At 43.0% G+C, this 15,853-nt stretch overlaps 1 protein-coding gene across 9 annotated transcripts in view; it reads right to left on the reverse strand.

Annotated features, from left to right (window-relative positions):
• KREMEN1 (kringle containing transmembrane protein 1) overlaps positions 1-15,853 on the reverse strand; it is a 60,316-nt gene that overhangs the window by 29,014 nt on the left and 15,449 nt on the right. For 5 of the 9 annotated variants that reach the window (XM_065646035.1, XM_065646034.1, XM_065646033.1 and 2 more), the window contains one exon: positions 15,587-15,769. In XM_065646035.1, coding sequence (XP_065502107.1) covers positions 15,587-15,769 — 183 coding nt within the window. Of the gene's footprint in view, positions 1-4,129; positions 4,306-5,698; positions 5,762-7,605; positions 8,448-9,652; positions 9,744-15,586; positions 15,770-15,853 lie in introns of those variants that run through there. The other 4 variants (XM_065646038.1, XM_065646042.1, XM_065646039.1 and 1 more) reach the window with 4 other exon arrangements.

Below are 15,853 nucleotides of genomic sequence, written 5' to 3' on the forward strand. Positions count from 1 at the left end.
TGTTTCCCTATGGATGCGAATGGGGATTCTATTATCATAGGTTGCCACAGTTCTTCATGTGGGAACACTGATTAAAACCAGAAGAAGCTTCAGGAGATCAAAGAGACAAATATGGCTTCTGTGGTCATTATTAAAAATATTTTTAGCAGTGCAATGGTTTTCTTTGAAGATGCAGTTTTATCGATTGAATCAAAGGTTCATTTGCATACTGCCATATGATTGGTCAGGAAAAAAAATCTCAGTCTGCATTGTTATGATGCAAAATAAATACTTTTGGGAAGTATAAGGCTGGTTTAGACCTACCCAAGTGAAAAATCAGTGTAGCATTTTTACATGTCAATACTTAACTATTCCAATCAATACTAATATATTGAAAGTCCTTATCAAAACTATCAGGCTTGGGTACCTATATTGTAACAGTAAAAAAAACCCACAGCAGCTGATAGGAAATAAAGAAAAAACCTCAGGAAAGAACAATCTTTCTTTGAAATTGCAATTTTCAAAATTGCTAGACAATAACCCCCATTTGGTAAATCAGCTAGTTAAATTCTGATGTGATCCCATGAGGGCACTCGATTAGCTGATCATTTCTCCTTTGCAGGGTGGGGTACTCTGCATGTAGTTTAAAAATAATGTTTCTCACACAGAGACACAAACACACACACAGACATATACATGTAATCTTTTAAAGTTCTCAAATGCAATTATTTTTGCTGGTCAGAACAAGAGTCTAATTTAGCATTGGTCCAAACCAGAGACTAGTCACAGTGAAAACTCACGTGACATTCGATCAAATCTCGACTTAAGCACCGGTCTGTCCTGTAAGCCAGCTTCAAGTGCGACTTGTAAGAATGTACATTCCTGGGAATGTACAGACATGTAGAGTTCCATACTTGTGCTCCCCAGCAGTATGTGAGTTGTTATATATGTGAACTTGCTATTCTTGCAAAACCTTGATTACTAACCTTCAATCTTACCACTTTTTCAGCACTTTTACTTTTTTGTTTAAAAAAAAAAAGAAAAAGGTAAAGGGTATCTGACTGGCCAGAGCCTTTCTGGCACAGGTTGGAAGCAGGCGAATTAGGATATTAGCATGAGAGCCAGTCACCATTATTTCTAATACTTAAAAGTATGTGGTTTGTACCTTTTTTTCTTTTTATTCATACAGTACAAACATGCTATATTAGCCACGGCTTTGCAGCTACTGGCTAGTCCTCAGCCACAAGATGCAAACACACTTGTCTTGTGATTCTTTATCACTGAAAGTAAGAATGCATGATGTGGCCCCCTAAGAATTTCTGTTCCTTAATACACCCATTTGTTTTCTTTCTTTGTGAAGTTTTAAAACTGTTGTTCCATTGTCAAGCGTGGCAGACTGAATCCCTTCGGAAATTTTATCAGGATGGGCCATGGCCACTGTGTGGATGGAGGGAGTGGTCAATTGCACAACCATTATGGTGTGATATGACAAAGAATGCAAATTTCGCAGCTGGCAGCGTGTAATCCCTGCCTCCCTCCCACTTCTTTGGCTCCATCCTGCCTAAATCCATTCACATAACTCTGGATTTTGAGTTACGCTCTGTGCATGTACAAGCATGATATGCTGAAGTCTCTAAGTATTTCTTTTTCTGTCTGGTTAGAAATGTTTTGGGGTTTTTTTTAGTATTTCTATGATGATTGCTTAAAGTATATCAAGTAGAACTGCTTCTCTGAATCAGCAAGACATAGGCAGAAAAAGGTGACAAGGGATACAAGGTTTGTGAGAGCAGGCTGAAACAGCAGCTCAAAGGAAAGACTCCGCTCAGAAGAAAACCAAGGACATAGTGATCCAGTATTGCTAAACGGAAAGAAAACAGAAAAAGGAAAGAGACACTGATAATCATTTACATTTCTGATGTGGAAACTAAATGAACACTAAAAATAAAGAAATTAGTAGTGAGAACATTTGCACTGACTATATAAAATAACATTTGTTCACTGAAACAAAAATTTGCCAAAGGCATTTCTCTCTCTTTGGCCTTGTAATATAAAACTCATCAAATTTAGACAGTCCTTTAATGTTAGGCAATCTATTCATCCATCTCTGATTTCTGATTCACTTGAAAAATGCGGTATGACTGAAGTCTCAATGCTGCAAATGTCAGTGTTTAGATTAATAGAAACTGCCAGACATCACACAGCAAAGCAGAAACATTCTGTGAAAAGTAACACAGTACAACCTGCACAAATGATTATTAACTCACTCTAATTTCTTACAATTCCAGTAATTTTTCATAGGGCAATTCCAGAAGTTAAAGTTTCTCTCCTATCTTAGCAAATGATAGTGTAACGCAGTATGTATGATTCTATGATGTATTTTGGCCGCATTTTACAAGAAACATAAGACATGCATTTGATAAAACGGGAATAGTTATTAGATCATACCGTATGACAAACTGCCTTACAAAATAAATACTTATGTCTGTCATTTCAGAATTCTGCTAGCTTCAAATGCAACCTGACCCAGCTGATCCTGTTTCAGTCCTGTGGGACTAAGGGTCAAGAAGTTGATTCTGAGGTATGGTTTGTGCAGATTAGCAATTCTGCACATTTTGTACATGCCATATAAATTACAGGTCCTTGCTGAAGTGTAGATTTGCACTGTTGCCAGGTTCTTTAACAGAAGACACACAGGTGGCAGTGCTTTCTAGATCCATTCTCCTTTGCATTATATATTCTTCCTCTATCCACCCCGCCCCAGCTGCTTGTGCTCAGGCATCTCTGTCCCCTTTAGTGGCTGCCAGTGCCTGCAGTTAGAAGTTGGCTGAGGGTGGAAGTGCAGGTGCGTAAACAGAATTCCCTCAGCAGCCTATGAACCAAACATTCACACTGGGATACATCCTCCACTTGCTGTCATGCTGTCTGCTGTGAGGGACACAGTAACATATAGAGCGTTCTGTCTGCAGTTCTGCTCAGAAACCTTACAAGAAATTCTTCAACTTGAGCAAAGGAAGAAGTACCTACTGTGTGCACCAAACGTCCTAATGCAACTGGGAAGAGACTGTTAGATGTGGTCTAGGTATGTCCCCCTCTAGGCAACCTTCTATATGCTTATTAGAAAATATTCTCATGTTTTACTCAATTCAGATCACTTCTGAGAAGCTACAAAGTTTACCTTCTGAGTCCTCTTTCTGGTAAAAGGTGCTTTTCCCCCCCCAATAAAGTCTATGTAAGTATTTTCCAAATCTAATTAAGTGCATCTATGAAATCTTGATGAGCAAGTATCTGTTCGTGGCAAAATGAAGTAGAGCAAATTCTATGTTATAAAAAATACCGAATATCAGAATAAGCAAAATGCATACAGGAGGACTACACATCTGACGGCTGTGACACTGTGATCATCTGGAACGGCCACTTCAGATCTTGCAAAGCTGGGCCAACATTTATGAGAGGAGAACTGTAGTACTCGAAATCATCAGTATCAACTGAGACGAGGACAAAAGGATGCAGAGAAATTTTAAGTGAAAAATCACCCTAACAGGTAGTGAAGCTTCAGGTTTCCCAGGTTGCTCGGCTGAACAAGAACCTGAAAGGTCAGAGGGTCCGTGCCTGACAGGGAAGGGAGTGAGGGCATCACGCTCAGCCAGGCGGGACGGCCGCCCTCCCAGCTCCGGCTCTGCAGCCCCGATGCTGTCCTGCTGCCACCGCTTCGTTCGTTCCCCAGGGAGCGAGCGTAGCCGAGCCCCACACGCCCTGCACATGCCCCTGTTCTACCGAGCCAGCTACCAAGCCACTTTAACAAAAAAAACGTGCTGCTCATCCTCCTCATACCTCCTGCCTTCATATAGTTCTCCGAGCTCCCAGCTCAGCAAGCACAAGGAGACCCTCAAACACCCCCACGCTGCAAACCGCGCACGAAAACAGCCGCCGCACGCTCGCATGAGCGGCTTCGAGCCGTTCGCCGGCCCGGCGAGCAGGAAGGGACGTCGTCGCGACCTCGAGGAGCTGCTGCCGGGCGGCAGAGCCCTTCCGCGGGGGGCTGCGGGGTCGCGGAGGCGCTGCCCAGCTCCGCCGCCGCTCAGCCCCGCCAGCAGGTCGGGAGCAGCCCCCAACGCGCCCCGCTCCCGGCGCCCCGCGACGCGTCACTCACCGGAGAGAGCGGGCTCGCGGCAGCAGCTCAGCGCCAGCCCCGAGAGCGCCAGCACGGCGGCGAGGGCGGGGGGTTCCATGGGCAGCGGCCGCCGGTCCGCACCGCGCTCGCAGGCGGCAGCCCCAGCGCTGCGGGGGCCGAGACGGTCACGGGCGGCCGGGACGAGCGCGAAGTGCGGGAAGCGCAGGCCCTACAGCATGTGTCCTGTAACTGCGCCCCGGCGAGGTGCCGAGTGGCAGATGAAGGATCCTATTACCAGCCATGTGACAGGAAAGGATAGAGACCGACATCCCCAACCTGCTGCGGCGCGGGACCGCACGACTTCTGCTTTTATGTTTGACACCGACAGGTTCGGGCTGCCGGTGCTCGCCCCGCGGCCAGCACAGGGCTCCTGGCAGGCAGGGTCCTGCGACCCGCCCCGCCCCGCTCGGCCGCCCCACAGCGAGCCGCGCCCCGCCGTCCTCGCTCCCCCCGGCCCTCTCGCACCCGGCCCCCCGCTGCGGCCGTGGGAGAGGCCGGGCAGGCGCCCCTCCGCCCCGCGGCCTAGCCTGGGGCTCTGCGGGCCGCCAGCCCCTCTGCCGGCCCCGGAGTCCCGCGGGGGTTGCGCGGCAGCGCACGGGAGCGCGCAGGTGCGGCGCGTCGCTTATCCCGTGAGGCGCGCGGGAGGGGGTAAACAGGAATAAACCGCCACGAACTTCGTAGTAGCCCCGTGCGGCTCCCGCCCGCGCGCGGCCGCTCTGCGCGGGCGCGGTGGGGCCGCGGGCGCGCGCCAGATGGCTGCGCGCGAGCAGCGCCTCGCTGAGGGACGCGGGCGGCCAGGTGCCCGTGCCGCACGCTGCCGTTTAGGGCGTCATTCTAAAGCCGCGGAAATGCATCGCCCGCCCAGCAGGAACGACTGCACGGTGGAGCCGCGGCGGCGCGGCCCGCGACCCGCAGGAACAGCCGCTTTGCGGCCGGGCTGCGCGCACCCCCCGCCCCGGGCCGCGTCCCGCCGGGGCGGGGCTGGAGACCGCGCAGAGCGGGGCTCGGGGTCCGGGCACAGGCAGCGGGGCTCGCACAGGTGCGCTCGGGCACGCAGCGACAGACACGGGCGCCCACGCACACACAAGGCATTCCTGGGCGGAGACGGGAGCACGAGGAGACGCGCACACGCACCCCCACAGTCGGACACCCACGCGGGCGAAAGGAGCGCGCGCCCAGAGCGACACAAACGTGCAAAGAGACAAACACAGAAACAGAGCGTGGAACCGGAAGGAAAAGCAGTGTCGCTTGCTGACAATGGTGAATGCAGAAAGATAGCCGCTTTTTGTTTTTTCATCTACATGCTGACAGCAAAGGACAAAAAAAGGGGTACATTATAAAGCTATTGTCTAAACTTCTACAAAGGCTTATTAGTGCTGACCTGTGAGACGTTTTAGCAATGGCAGTGCTTCTTTGCTAAAAAAACCCAACCAACAGGAAAAAAAAAAAAAACACAAAACCCCACACCAGCAAAATCACAGAAAGTTACACTTGCTTTGCCAGGAACAGCAGGAGGGAAAACATTCTTGTCCTTGTAGCACCTTTACACCACTGCTATGTAATGGGGTGACACCTTCAAACATCTAAAAGGGAGGGAGCAATTTTGCCAGTCTGAAAGAGGAAGCAACACAACACAGTTTGTACTTTTACTATTGTATCAATATGCAATGTGGCACATCTCACCTTCAGCGTGCAGAAACCTCCCATCAGAAAGAGCTGTAAGGTTGATTTTGACATGAGGGACATGCTTAAAAGACTTTTGACCTTTGTGATACATATTAAAGCAGAAAAAGGATTACATAGTAGCACGGCTTTACATGTATATTTTAATATTACAGCATAATAATGTGCCAGATTCGTATTTGAGCTGAATTCCTAGTGAATTGAGAATTTTTAAGCTGAAAAACAATAGCAGTGTTCTGTTAGTTTGGTGTTATGCCTTTTTTTTTAAATAGTAAATGTAGAACTATTTCATTTCTCCTAACAGATACAATGTATAAGTATGTTCAGTTATTTGGTACAAATATTCTGCTGAAGTTCCTGATCATGAATTTTGGTTGCACAAGAGTGCTGTGAGCAGACATGATTTTGTTGCCAGTGAATATATGTATGTATATGTGCCTGTGTGCACACGTGTGCATGCTTGCGTGTATATAAATAGGGAATTAGAGATCGCTGTGATGGGAGAGTTACCAAGAACAACCAGAAGGAAATGCTTGTGGTGGGTATTTGTTTTTACTACTGCTTTGTTTATGATGGGCTAAGCCAAAAATTCTGATTCATAGAAATCGACTCAATTTAACGTACAATTTTTTTCAGGAGGACCAGAATTCTAATTAATTCCATATATTTCCTCCCCAGCCTGAGCTACTGACATCAAGTGCTGCTATCATTCCTTTATAAGTCATTGTTCATGCAGCCCTTCCTTGTCCATGCTGTCTAACAGCACATGCGACATTGTCCTCTCCAAGGACTGGGACCTCCCTGTGTTACCCATTCACCCAATTTCAATTCCATTTTATCTGGCATCCTGTTCCTGAAGGACACTGGAACAGAGAAGGCTTACAAATTTTTAACACTGTATTGATAATGAAGTTCACAAAATCAACCTTATATATCTTGAAAAAGCCAGTTCAGTTTTCCAGCACTCTCAAGCAAAATCACCTTTGTTCGTTCTGCTGCCCACTTTCTCCACTAATCAGTTGCACTCACAGTTGATACATGTGTCTACATCAGTTGTACATTTTTTTTTAATTAAACTGTAGCACATTGGCAATGGACAGTGAGTTTGTTGCCAATGACCATTCCCCAGTCTACTTTCAAAGTTCTTTTTTTACAAGACTTTTTTCTTTCTGTTGTACAGAATTGCTTGTTTCAACCTACTGTATTCAAGATCACTCCTTCTCATTTTGGACTCTTCTGCTTGTGGTCTGTGGTCTCTGTTTACAAACAACAACGGCAACAGCAACGGCAGCTAGTAAGTAATGAATAATTTTGTACTTCATAATACATGGTCTGAGGCATTTCTTTCAATTTGTCTCGTTCCCATTATAATGTAAAATCTGTACTGTTTCACTCATTTAGTTTTCCTGTAAATTTGTTACATAGTTTGTCCTTGCTTTCTGAAAGCACTATGATTTTCTGCTGGTTTATGAATTAAAGACCTTAGAAAACCAGACCAAATGACCTGCAAAAGTTAGTAATTCTTTCACTATCGAAAAGAGTTGCACAATACAGAACTGACTTCACAAGTCTTTTGGGATGTAGGCAAAAGCAAGTGGTGTTTTTTCTTTTTTTTTGGTAAAAGGATTCTGTACAAGGTAGTAGTTCAGAAATAACTTTTTAATGAAGATAATTAAACACACTGTGATACAGCTAGATATTAAAATAGAAACAGTAGGTATGTTACAGTTATTCAAGGAAAATATTGCACGTTTTGCAAAACATTTCCAGTGCAGGTAACAGATTTTTTTGTTTTGAAGATGGATTCTAATTGGACAGCTGAATAAAGACGGATTTTTAAAAAATCATTATAAGTTAACCTGGAAGGAAAGGCTTAATTTTCTGGGTATTTCCACTTCCCCCCCTGCAATTGTACCCTTTCAAAAATTAAGTCAGAAATTAAACCAAAATGACACTTTGAGTGGGTATTCAGAGACTTGCCAAAATGTAAGAATGCAACGTTTAAATATCTTCATTATCTCTCCCTCATTACTAAAAAAACCCCAACAACACGCAAATTCAACCCGTCTGACTGTGCAGCCACTTTCACATCTATCTAGATCAGCCTTACACGGCCTCAGAGAAGGCAAATGTTTCTTCGATAATGACCAGCATGGCAGATTAGGAACCTTTTTATTTTACCAGCTTTCAAGTGAAAGAAGAAAAGTGCACAGAAATCGTTAACTCTTTTGATTTTGCTAGAACTCTGCTTCTGCTGGCAGAAACGTGACTGTTAGAAGAAAATAATGCCTGTGACTTTGAGACTGATCCTTTCAGAAGCACTATCCTTTGCTCACAACAGACAGCAGGCTGAGCCTGCCACGATAGAATCCCAGCGAGTTGGTTAGCATTTCCCATAGAATTCAATACTCATTATATTGAAAGCAGAAATCAAATGACAGCATACTATATACAACCATTGTTTGTGTGTGGAAAGTCTGTCTTTGTTGCTGTGGATGATTTAATCCTATGCTATGCTTCTTCTGTATTTCGTTAAAAACTCTTCTGGAATTTCATTGTTTCTTGTTCAGATACAACTGGAACTTCTAAAACAAGTTTCTGGTTGCCCCTGTGTCTTTGGAAGTAAAAACAAAGGAAAAGGTTTTTTTTAAAAAGGCTAGAGATGACTGTTAAAAGTCATTACCATAATGCCATTGCTTAGATCAAGGTGAGAAGAATATTGCATTAGGTGGAATAGTAATGTTGCACCAATTTTTAAAGTACTAATTCTGTGTAATTCCAGCACATACCTCCCCCAAGGAACAATATCCTTTCCCTGTCATACACTACTGAAGATCCAAAATATTTAAATTACCAAAAGTAGTGACTGAAGGATATAGAATCATAGAATCATTTTGGTTGGAACAGACCCTTGGGATCATTGAGTCCAACCATAACCTAACCTAACTCTAGCACTAAATATGTAGCAATCTTTCTATTTGAGCAACCTGTCATGAAATCAGAGAATACTAAAAGTTAGCTGTTATCTCTGTGCAACAATCAATTTCTGTTTTCTACTGCAATGGTCTAAGTTATAGGAGCAAAAGGAGAAACTGGGCAAATGTCACTTATTTGAAATCGCTGATAATGAAGGGTCTGGAAAGTGGGTTGGGTTTTGAGTACAAAAAAGACAGAGGAAAAAAGTCTAAGTAAGCAGGAAACTTGGGATTCACTGGTAAATTCTGGACCTTACATTGGCTTTTTTTTTTTGCTAAGGAAAAACATATCACCAAATATTGATACATTTGCGACTACCTAGCAACCCTCACAACTATCAGCAAACTGATATATCTTTAAAATTCTATTCACCTCTTTGACACGAGACGTATAAGCATTCTCTAGGCAAATTCATGCATATCTAAAAGTGAGAATAAGTTCAAAGACACGTGGAAAGTTACAGTATCATGCAACGCACTCCTTAGACGATACATCAAATTTACCTATTGGTATCATGAGCACACCTGTTCTGAAACAGAACACTTTTAATCAGGTAGCCTTATCGCTCAACAATAAATTATTTTGACCAAAAAGTCTGTTCCTTCTCAATCAATCAATCAATCAATCACGTTTGCCTGTCCTGATAATACAATTCCAACTTTGCTTCACAGTCTCCTAGCAGGACACAAGGACTATTCAGATTTGATGTTTCACATAAAATATAGCAGCAGGAAAATACCACGTTTGATTTCTTTGTCATGGAGAAAAAATATTTAAAAGGTAAAAAAACCTTGCTATTTCTTTAGCAGATTCATTTGTGTTTTCAGTTCAACTGAGTCTTACCTCTCCTTTCTGCATAAGAAAGTTAGACGTGCCAGGACTGCAAGACCGGTGATTCCAAATAAACAGCCCAAAATAATTACTTGTTTGATATCTGAAAAACAGAGACCAGCCACAACAACACAGGAAGAAATTGATACATTTCTTCATATCTGTTTGAATATAGTCACATGTGATAATTTTTACTGTTGTTTGTGTTTGTGGAACAAACTGGTAAAGAGTAGGAGGTCACATAGTTCCTACATGTGACAGGGCAGGTGGTGGCAAAAGCTGTTCTAACACAAAGAGAGCAGGGCTAGTGGCTAATATGTAGTCAACATCATGAATGTACAATATTTATGCAGAACTGCCAATCCCAACAACTGACAAGTTCTCGATCCTTTTTCCATACAGTTTGATTGCTTTAAAAATTGCCTTTATTTTGGCATCAAAATTTCGCAACTGCCTCTGCTGCTTAATGCTCCATGTAGAAGACAGCAAAAGCCACTGTTCTGATGTGGGTATGGTGGACTGCATCAGACAGTACGGACACACTAAAACTGTCAATTTAATTCTGTGATTGCATAATAAGGACATATGAAAGATAGAAAGAAACCAGACATGAAACAAATTTTGATTAACAAATCTCCTCGTTATCTTATTCTGTTAAAGAGTTGCAGGTTACCAGTTCTGTCACTTTTCTGCTGATGTAGGACAGTGCTAGCAGGATGCTGTAGGATTGTGCTGAGCAACGGAAGCTAAAGATATCATGCAAATAAATTTTTCATAACACATAAGAGGATTAGTAAAATTTTAGGAGATGCAGGATGTGGAGTCAGCTGTCCTGAAGAAACAATGCTTCCTGAATTTTGTATGCTTTAAGGAAAATACCTGGTGGAGTACCACTGCTGAAAAACTGCAAGTCCCAGTGTGACCAACTTTGTCCCAGGTCCACTGTCATAAGAATCAAACTAGTGCAGTTCCTTGGGTCTGAGACACTGTGGTGTCCTAAGGTCAACGGAGATTCAATGCTATATCCTTTTTCTGCACCTGGTGATAGCACTACACGCATGTGTCATGGAGCACACAGCAAATCTAGAGATAGGTGAGCAGTGGTGCATCTGAGCTGTAGTGTATTTGGGCTGAATTTCTGCCAGCCCTTCTTTCCGTCACTTTGTCACGCCTGCAGGAAGACCTGCCCAAACTACAGCCCAGCACACGGTGATGGCAGAGCAATGTAACAGACACGTCTGTGATCCTACAATAGATAATCTGGTTTCCAATCTACTTTATACTGAAGTTTAAGGAAAGAAGTGGCATTCACAAACTGCTTCACAGGCATTGGTCCTTCATCCAGTGACTTCTGCTACAAGGCTCAAAAACTTCTGTTTGGCTTACACACACCTTACGGGCAGGTACCCTGGCCTCAGTAGTTTGGTCCAGGGATGATTTGCCTTTACTGTGAAATCTTTGCATGTAATTTATAATCTCAGGTTATATTTCTTGATTTTAGTATGTTTTGCAGCCAGTCTCCTGGAAACAATAAACAGACAACAATTCCATAATAAGAGGACCTAGTGTTTTTTGACATCCTCATCTGAAAAAAAGTGCAGAAGACTAATGAGATTTCTGACAACTTTCCAAAAGGAATTGTATTTACAGAGAGCCTGAGCCTGGAAAATGAAACCTGAAAGTGGGAAGAGGAGGGGTTAAAAACAAACAAACAAAAAAGGACAGACAAAACCAGATGGTACTTAACACCACCAAATTATTGTCTGTCTCAGACAGACCACATGTATACATATTGCCAAGATTTTATATTTTTTAGCTGGATTTCACTTCTGATTTTACTAGATTCTCCTTTTTGCTTTTGCTGAATGGTTTGTCTTTCTTCCTGTATGGGCTATTCTGTGAGGGGAGGCTGCCATGGTACTGGCAAGATTTGCAGTGGGATTGTAAATTAGAAGAATAGCAAAATAATTTTTAGCAGAGGATTTCCACGGAAACTTTAATTCAAAGAAGCAAAACTCAAAAGCAACAATATGTAGGCCCAACAGCATAATTTGCATTTCAAACTTCAAATACAGAAAAGGAGAAATGGATTTTGCAAAATAACTGGTCTTCAATTTTCTTGTTTTCATCTCTCTTCCTATCCAGTTTTCATAGTCCTCATGCCTTTATTTTAATTGTTCTAGCTTTTGAAAAACAGAAGCATACAGCAACTAAAAATCCTTGGTGATTTGCAATACAGGGCTTGAATGTGATGTGCCACAAAGCTGCAGCAGTGTAATGGGCACAGCACTGCAAAGGAGTACTCGTGGAAGCTGACAGTAACAGAGGGCTGAGCCCTGTGTTCTTGACCAGCATGAAATAAATTATTTGAAAAAGTGTTTTTTAACAGTTCATGCTGGAAGTAAAAATGTGACCACAAATCACAGTGGCTAGGTCAGTGGTCACCCATTCAGGCGCCCAGAAATTTGGAAGTGCTGTCCATTAATTTTGTCAGCATTTTCCTGGCACCAAGAAGGCCCCCCGTCACAGGGCTCGATAAAATGGGTGTGAGTGAAACAGCAGCATTCTGCTGTGCAAAGAGGAAAACAGTGAAGAAAACCAATCTCCGTAACAACAAATGTTGACAACATGAAGACTTTTTCTGTACTTATGCTGAATTTAGAATCAACACAAGGAAAACTGGCACTGGATTTCAGCTGTGTCTCAGACAGAGACTGATACGCAGCAGCATATCGGATGATGCAAAAGGAGGAACAAGGCTAGATATGAACGCCATTATTAGGGCACAGAACTAGTAGGCAATTTGTATTTTATATAGTCTCAATCAGTTATCAGTATTGTCGGTATCCTGCTGCTATGGGCAGCACTGCCATACTCCAATTTCCCGAGGCTGACAAAAATCATAATTTTTGGCTCACATTACAAATGAACTACAACCCCAAATATCAAATAGTAAGGAAGGTCTTTGTTACAATCAGATCAATAAAATTATTTCACACCCTGTTGCTCTTTGTCGTCTTTCAGGAAACCACGTGCTGGAAAGCATTGCGGGTTTTGTTTGCTCATGCATAAAGCTGCGGTATAACTCTGTCATTCTGAACACAGTTAATCTCTGCGTATCTTCCAGCTCCTTCCCTCAGCTCTCTCAGGGCTGGCTTTTTGCCCCTCTTTCTCTAGTGTAAATGTCAGCATCCAGTTTGCTTATTGAGACTGACTGGCTCCTATCCAGTATGTATGCGGTCGATGGCAGCAATGGAAAAATGTTCTTAGCTTTCAGCTTGGCAAAATGTTTTGCCACTGACTTTTTAAGATCTGGCCTTACTTTGCAAAGATCTCATTCTTCTCAGACTTTTGAGAGATGATCTAATATTACTGTGAACTATGAAGCATGCTAAATTATCTGCTAAACTTCTGAATCTCTCATATTTTCAACAGTTAACTGAAGTACGCCATATGCTCTGGCCTATCATATTAAACAGAAATGTTTTGAAATACCTCTAGTTTCAGTCTTTCCAAAATAGCATCACTACTGAGATTGGCCCCTGTGAACACAATCAGATGTATATTGATTATTAACAATGGCTGGTCCAAGAAAACTTCCATGAACATTCACTCATCTATTTAAAATTAAGCAATATTCCCTGTTTCGTACGTGCAAATGTTCAATAACTATTCTTTATCCTAAAGTCCACAGTCTGCTGCCCAAATTCACTGCGGTTCATCTCACAAACACCACTAAACACGCAGAATTGCGTTGGAAATGAACAAGCAATTGGTTCGGGCCTGCAAAGGCTGATGAAACCTGTCAGTTGGCCAAGAATTCATTGCTGATGTGTTGTGCACTTTCCACATTTCTTTGGAAGATGCTCAGAAAGGAGAATCTGTTGATATGAATTATCTGAAGGGCACTTTCGGGAACAATTAACTCAGCACTAAAAGTGCTTCAACAGCCATGTGCCCTTGCATCACCGTGGTGCTTTGAAACATTGCCATCTTGAGGACATTTGGAGTGTAGGAGGTGGCGTACAAATGAAGTTGAAACTTAGAAAATATTGGGCGGTTTCTTGTAAATCATAGACACAGCCTAACTGCTACAAATCAAACAGTCCCAGGCTAATTGATAATCTAAGAGCAGTGACACAAGAGGGGTAATAAATTTATGTTATTTATATTGAATACTATTACATCACACACAATAATTTTACTAGTATAGAATAATATATTATGAGATAACATAATCCTTTAGAACAAAAGCATGGAAGTCTTCAACAAGCATGGGCTGTGTCTGGTCTAAAATCACAGAATGGTTGAGGTGGAAAGGTTCCTATTTTGTTTCTCTTATCAAAGGGATGTCTGGAGGTCATCTTGTCCGAGTCCCCTGTTCAAGCAGGGCCACCCACAGTCAGCTCCCCAGGACAGTGTCTTGACAGCTTTTGAATATCTCCAGGGAGGGAGACTCTACAGCCTCTCTGGACAACCTGTGCCGGTGCTCAACCACACTCACAGTGAAAAAGTGTTTCCTGAAGTTCAGAAGAGTCACAGAATCATAGAATCATTTTGGTTGGAAGAGATCCTCAAGATTATCAAGTCCAGCCGTTGACCTAACACTGGCACTAACCCATGCCCCTAGGAACCTCATCTACGCATCTTTTCAACCCCTCCAGGGATGATCACTCAACCACTTCCCTTCCAATGCCAGACAACCATTTCCATGAAGAAATTTTTCCTAATATCCAACCTAATTCTCCCCTGGCGCAACTTGCAGCCATTTCCTCTCATCCTATCACAGGAGACCTCCCGTGTTTCAGTTCGTGCCCACCAGTTCTGGTCCTGTCCCTGGGCACCACTGAAAAGAGCAGAGCTCTGTCCTCTTTGCACCCTGCCTTCAGGTATTTGTACACAAGGTCCCGCCGCCCCTCAGCCTTCTCTTCTCCAGGATGAACAGCTCCCAGCTCTCTCAGCCTTTCCTCACAGCAGAGATGCACCAGGCCCCTGATCAGCTTCATGGCCCTTTGCTGGACTCTCTCCAGCATGTCCATGTCTCTCTTGTGCTGAGGAACGCAGCACTGGACACAGTACCGCAGCTGCGGCCTCCCCAGTGCTGAGCGGAGGGGAAGGATCACGTCCCTCAGCCTGCTGGCAATACTTTGCCTCATGAAGGCTGGGACACCAGGAACCCTCTTTGCTGCAAGGACACAGGGGCCTCAGGTCCTTTTCTGCAAAGTTTCTCTTAAGGCACTCATTTTACAATGCGACTTCATAACCCACCCCTCAGATGGCTCAGACTGAGTATACGTTTACCCCAGTTACTTGCAACGAAGGTTAAAACTGTATTAGTGATGGCAGAATGAAGGATGACAGTAAATGGCTGGGGGTTGTGCCATTATTTATACTTGAAAAGTAGCTCAAATTATTTGGATACTAAAGGATTTCAAAAATCTCCAGTTCTCTATGTGTATGCAGAGAATATATATCTATAAAGCTGCTGAAAGAACATTACATTTATATAAGAAAATTACATTAAAATAATGTTGTAAATAAGGATTCTTTTGTAGCCTTTTAAATTTTGTTATGGAATCATTCTTAGCTAAGTATTACGCTTTCCAGGTTTTATAAGACTGAGTTTGAAATTTATTTTACATTGTCCACTCAAGAAGCATGCCTACCAATTCTTTTCAGCCAAACCTAGAGAAAGGGAAGCATGTAGCCCAAAACTCTTAGAAAGAGTAGATACATGAAATAAATAAAAACAAAAACAAGCACCATAACTCACCTGTTATTTAGATTTGAATATTAGTCTTCCTAGAAACCCAGCAATCTCATGTCCAATGTCTTCCCAAGTAAGAGAAGTTGCTTTTGTCAAGGGCCATCATTGTATACTGAGATTGCCTTGTTCATTAGAATGATTTTTAATGTCAATTTGTAACATTTTAAAAGGAAACAGACCTGTTCCCAGGATGCATCTGGGTCCCTCTCCAGACCAGGTCCCTGTCACTTGGCAAATTCTTTCCTTTGACCCAGTGAGTTCGTAGCCCTGATTGCAGATGAAACTGATGGTTGAGCCCAGCAGGTAGGTAGTTCCATTCTTTCTTCCATTGATTGGGTGATCCAGCCAGCCACAGGAGATCACTAGTAAAAGAGAGACATCTAGTTAAAGTATTTTGGATTTGGACTAGCAAGTCTCCATCACAATGATTCAAATGACATTTTAGT

The sequence above is a fragment of the Caloenas nicobarica genome, chromosome 16 (genome assembly GCF_036013445.1).
Source record: "Caloenas nicobarica isolate bCalNic1 chromosome 16, bCalNic1.hap1, whole genome shotgun sequence".
NCBI classification, from domain to species: Eukaryota; Metazoa; Chordata; class Aves; order Columbiformes; family Columbidae; genus Caloenas; species Caloenas nicobarica.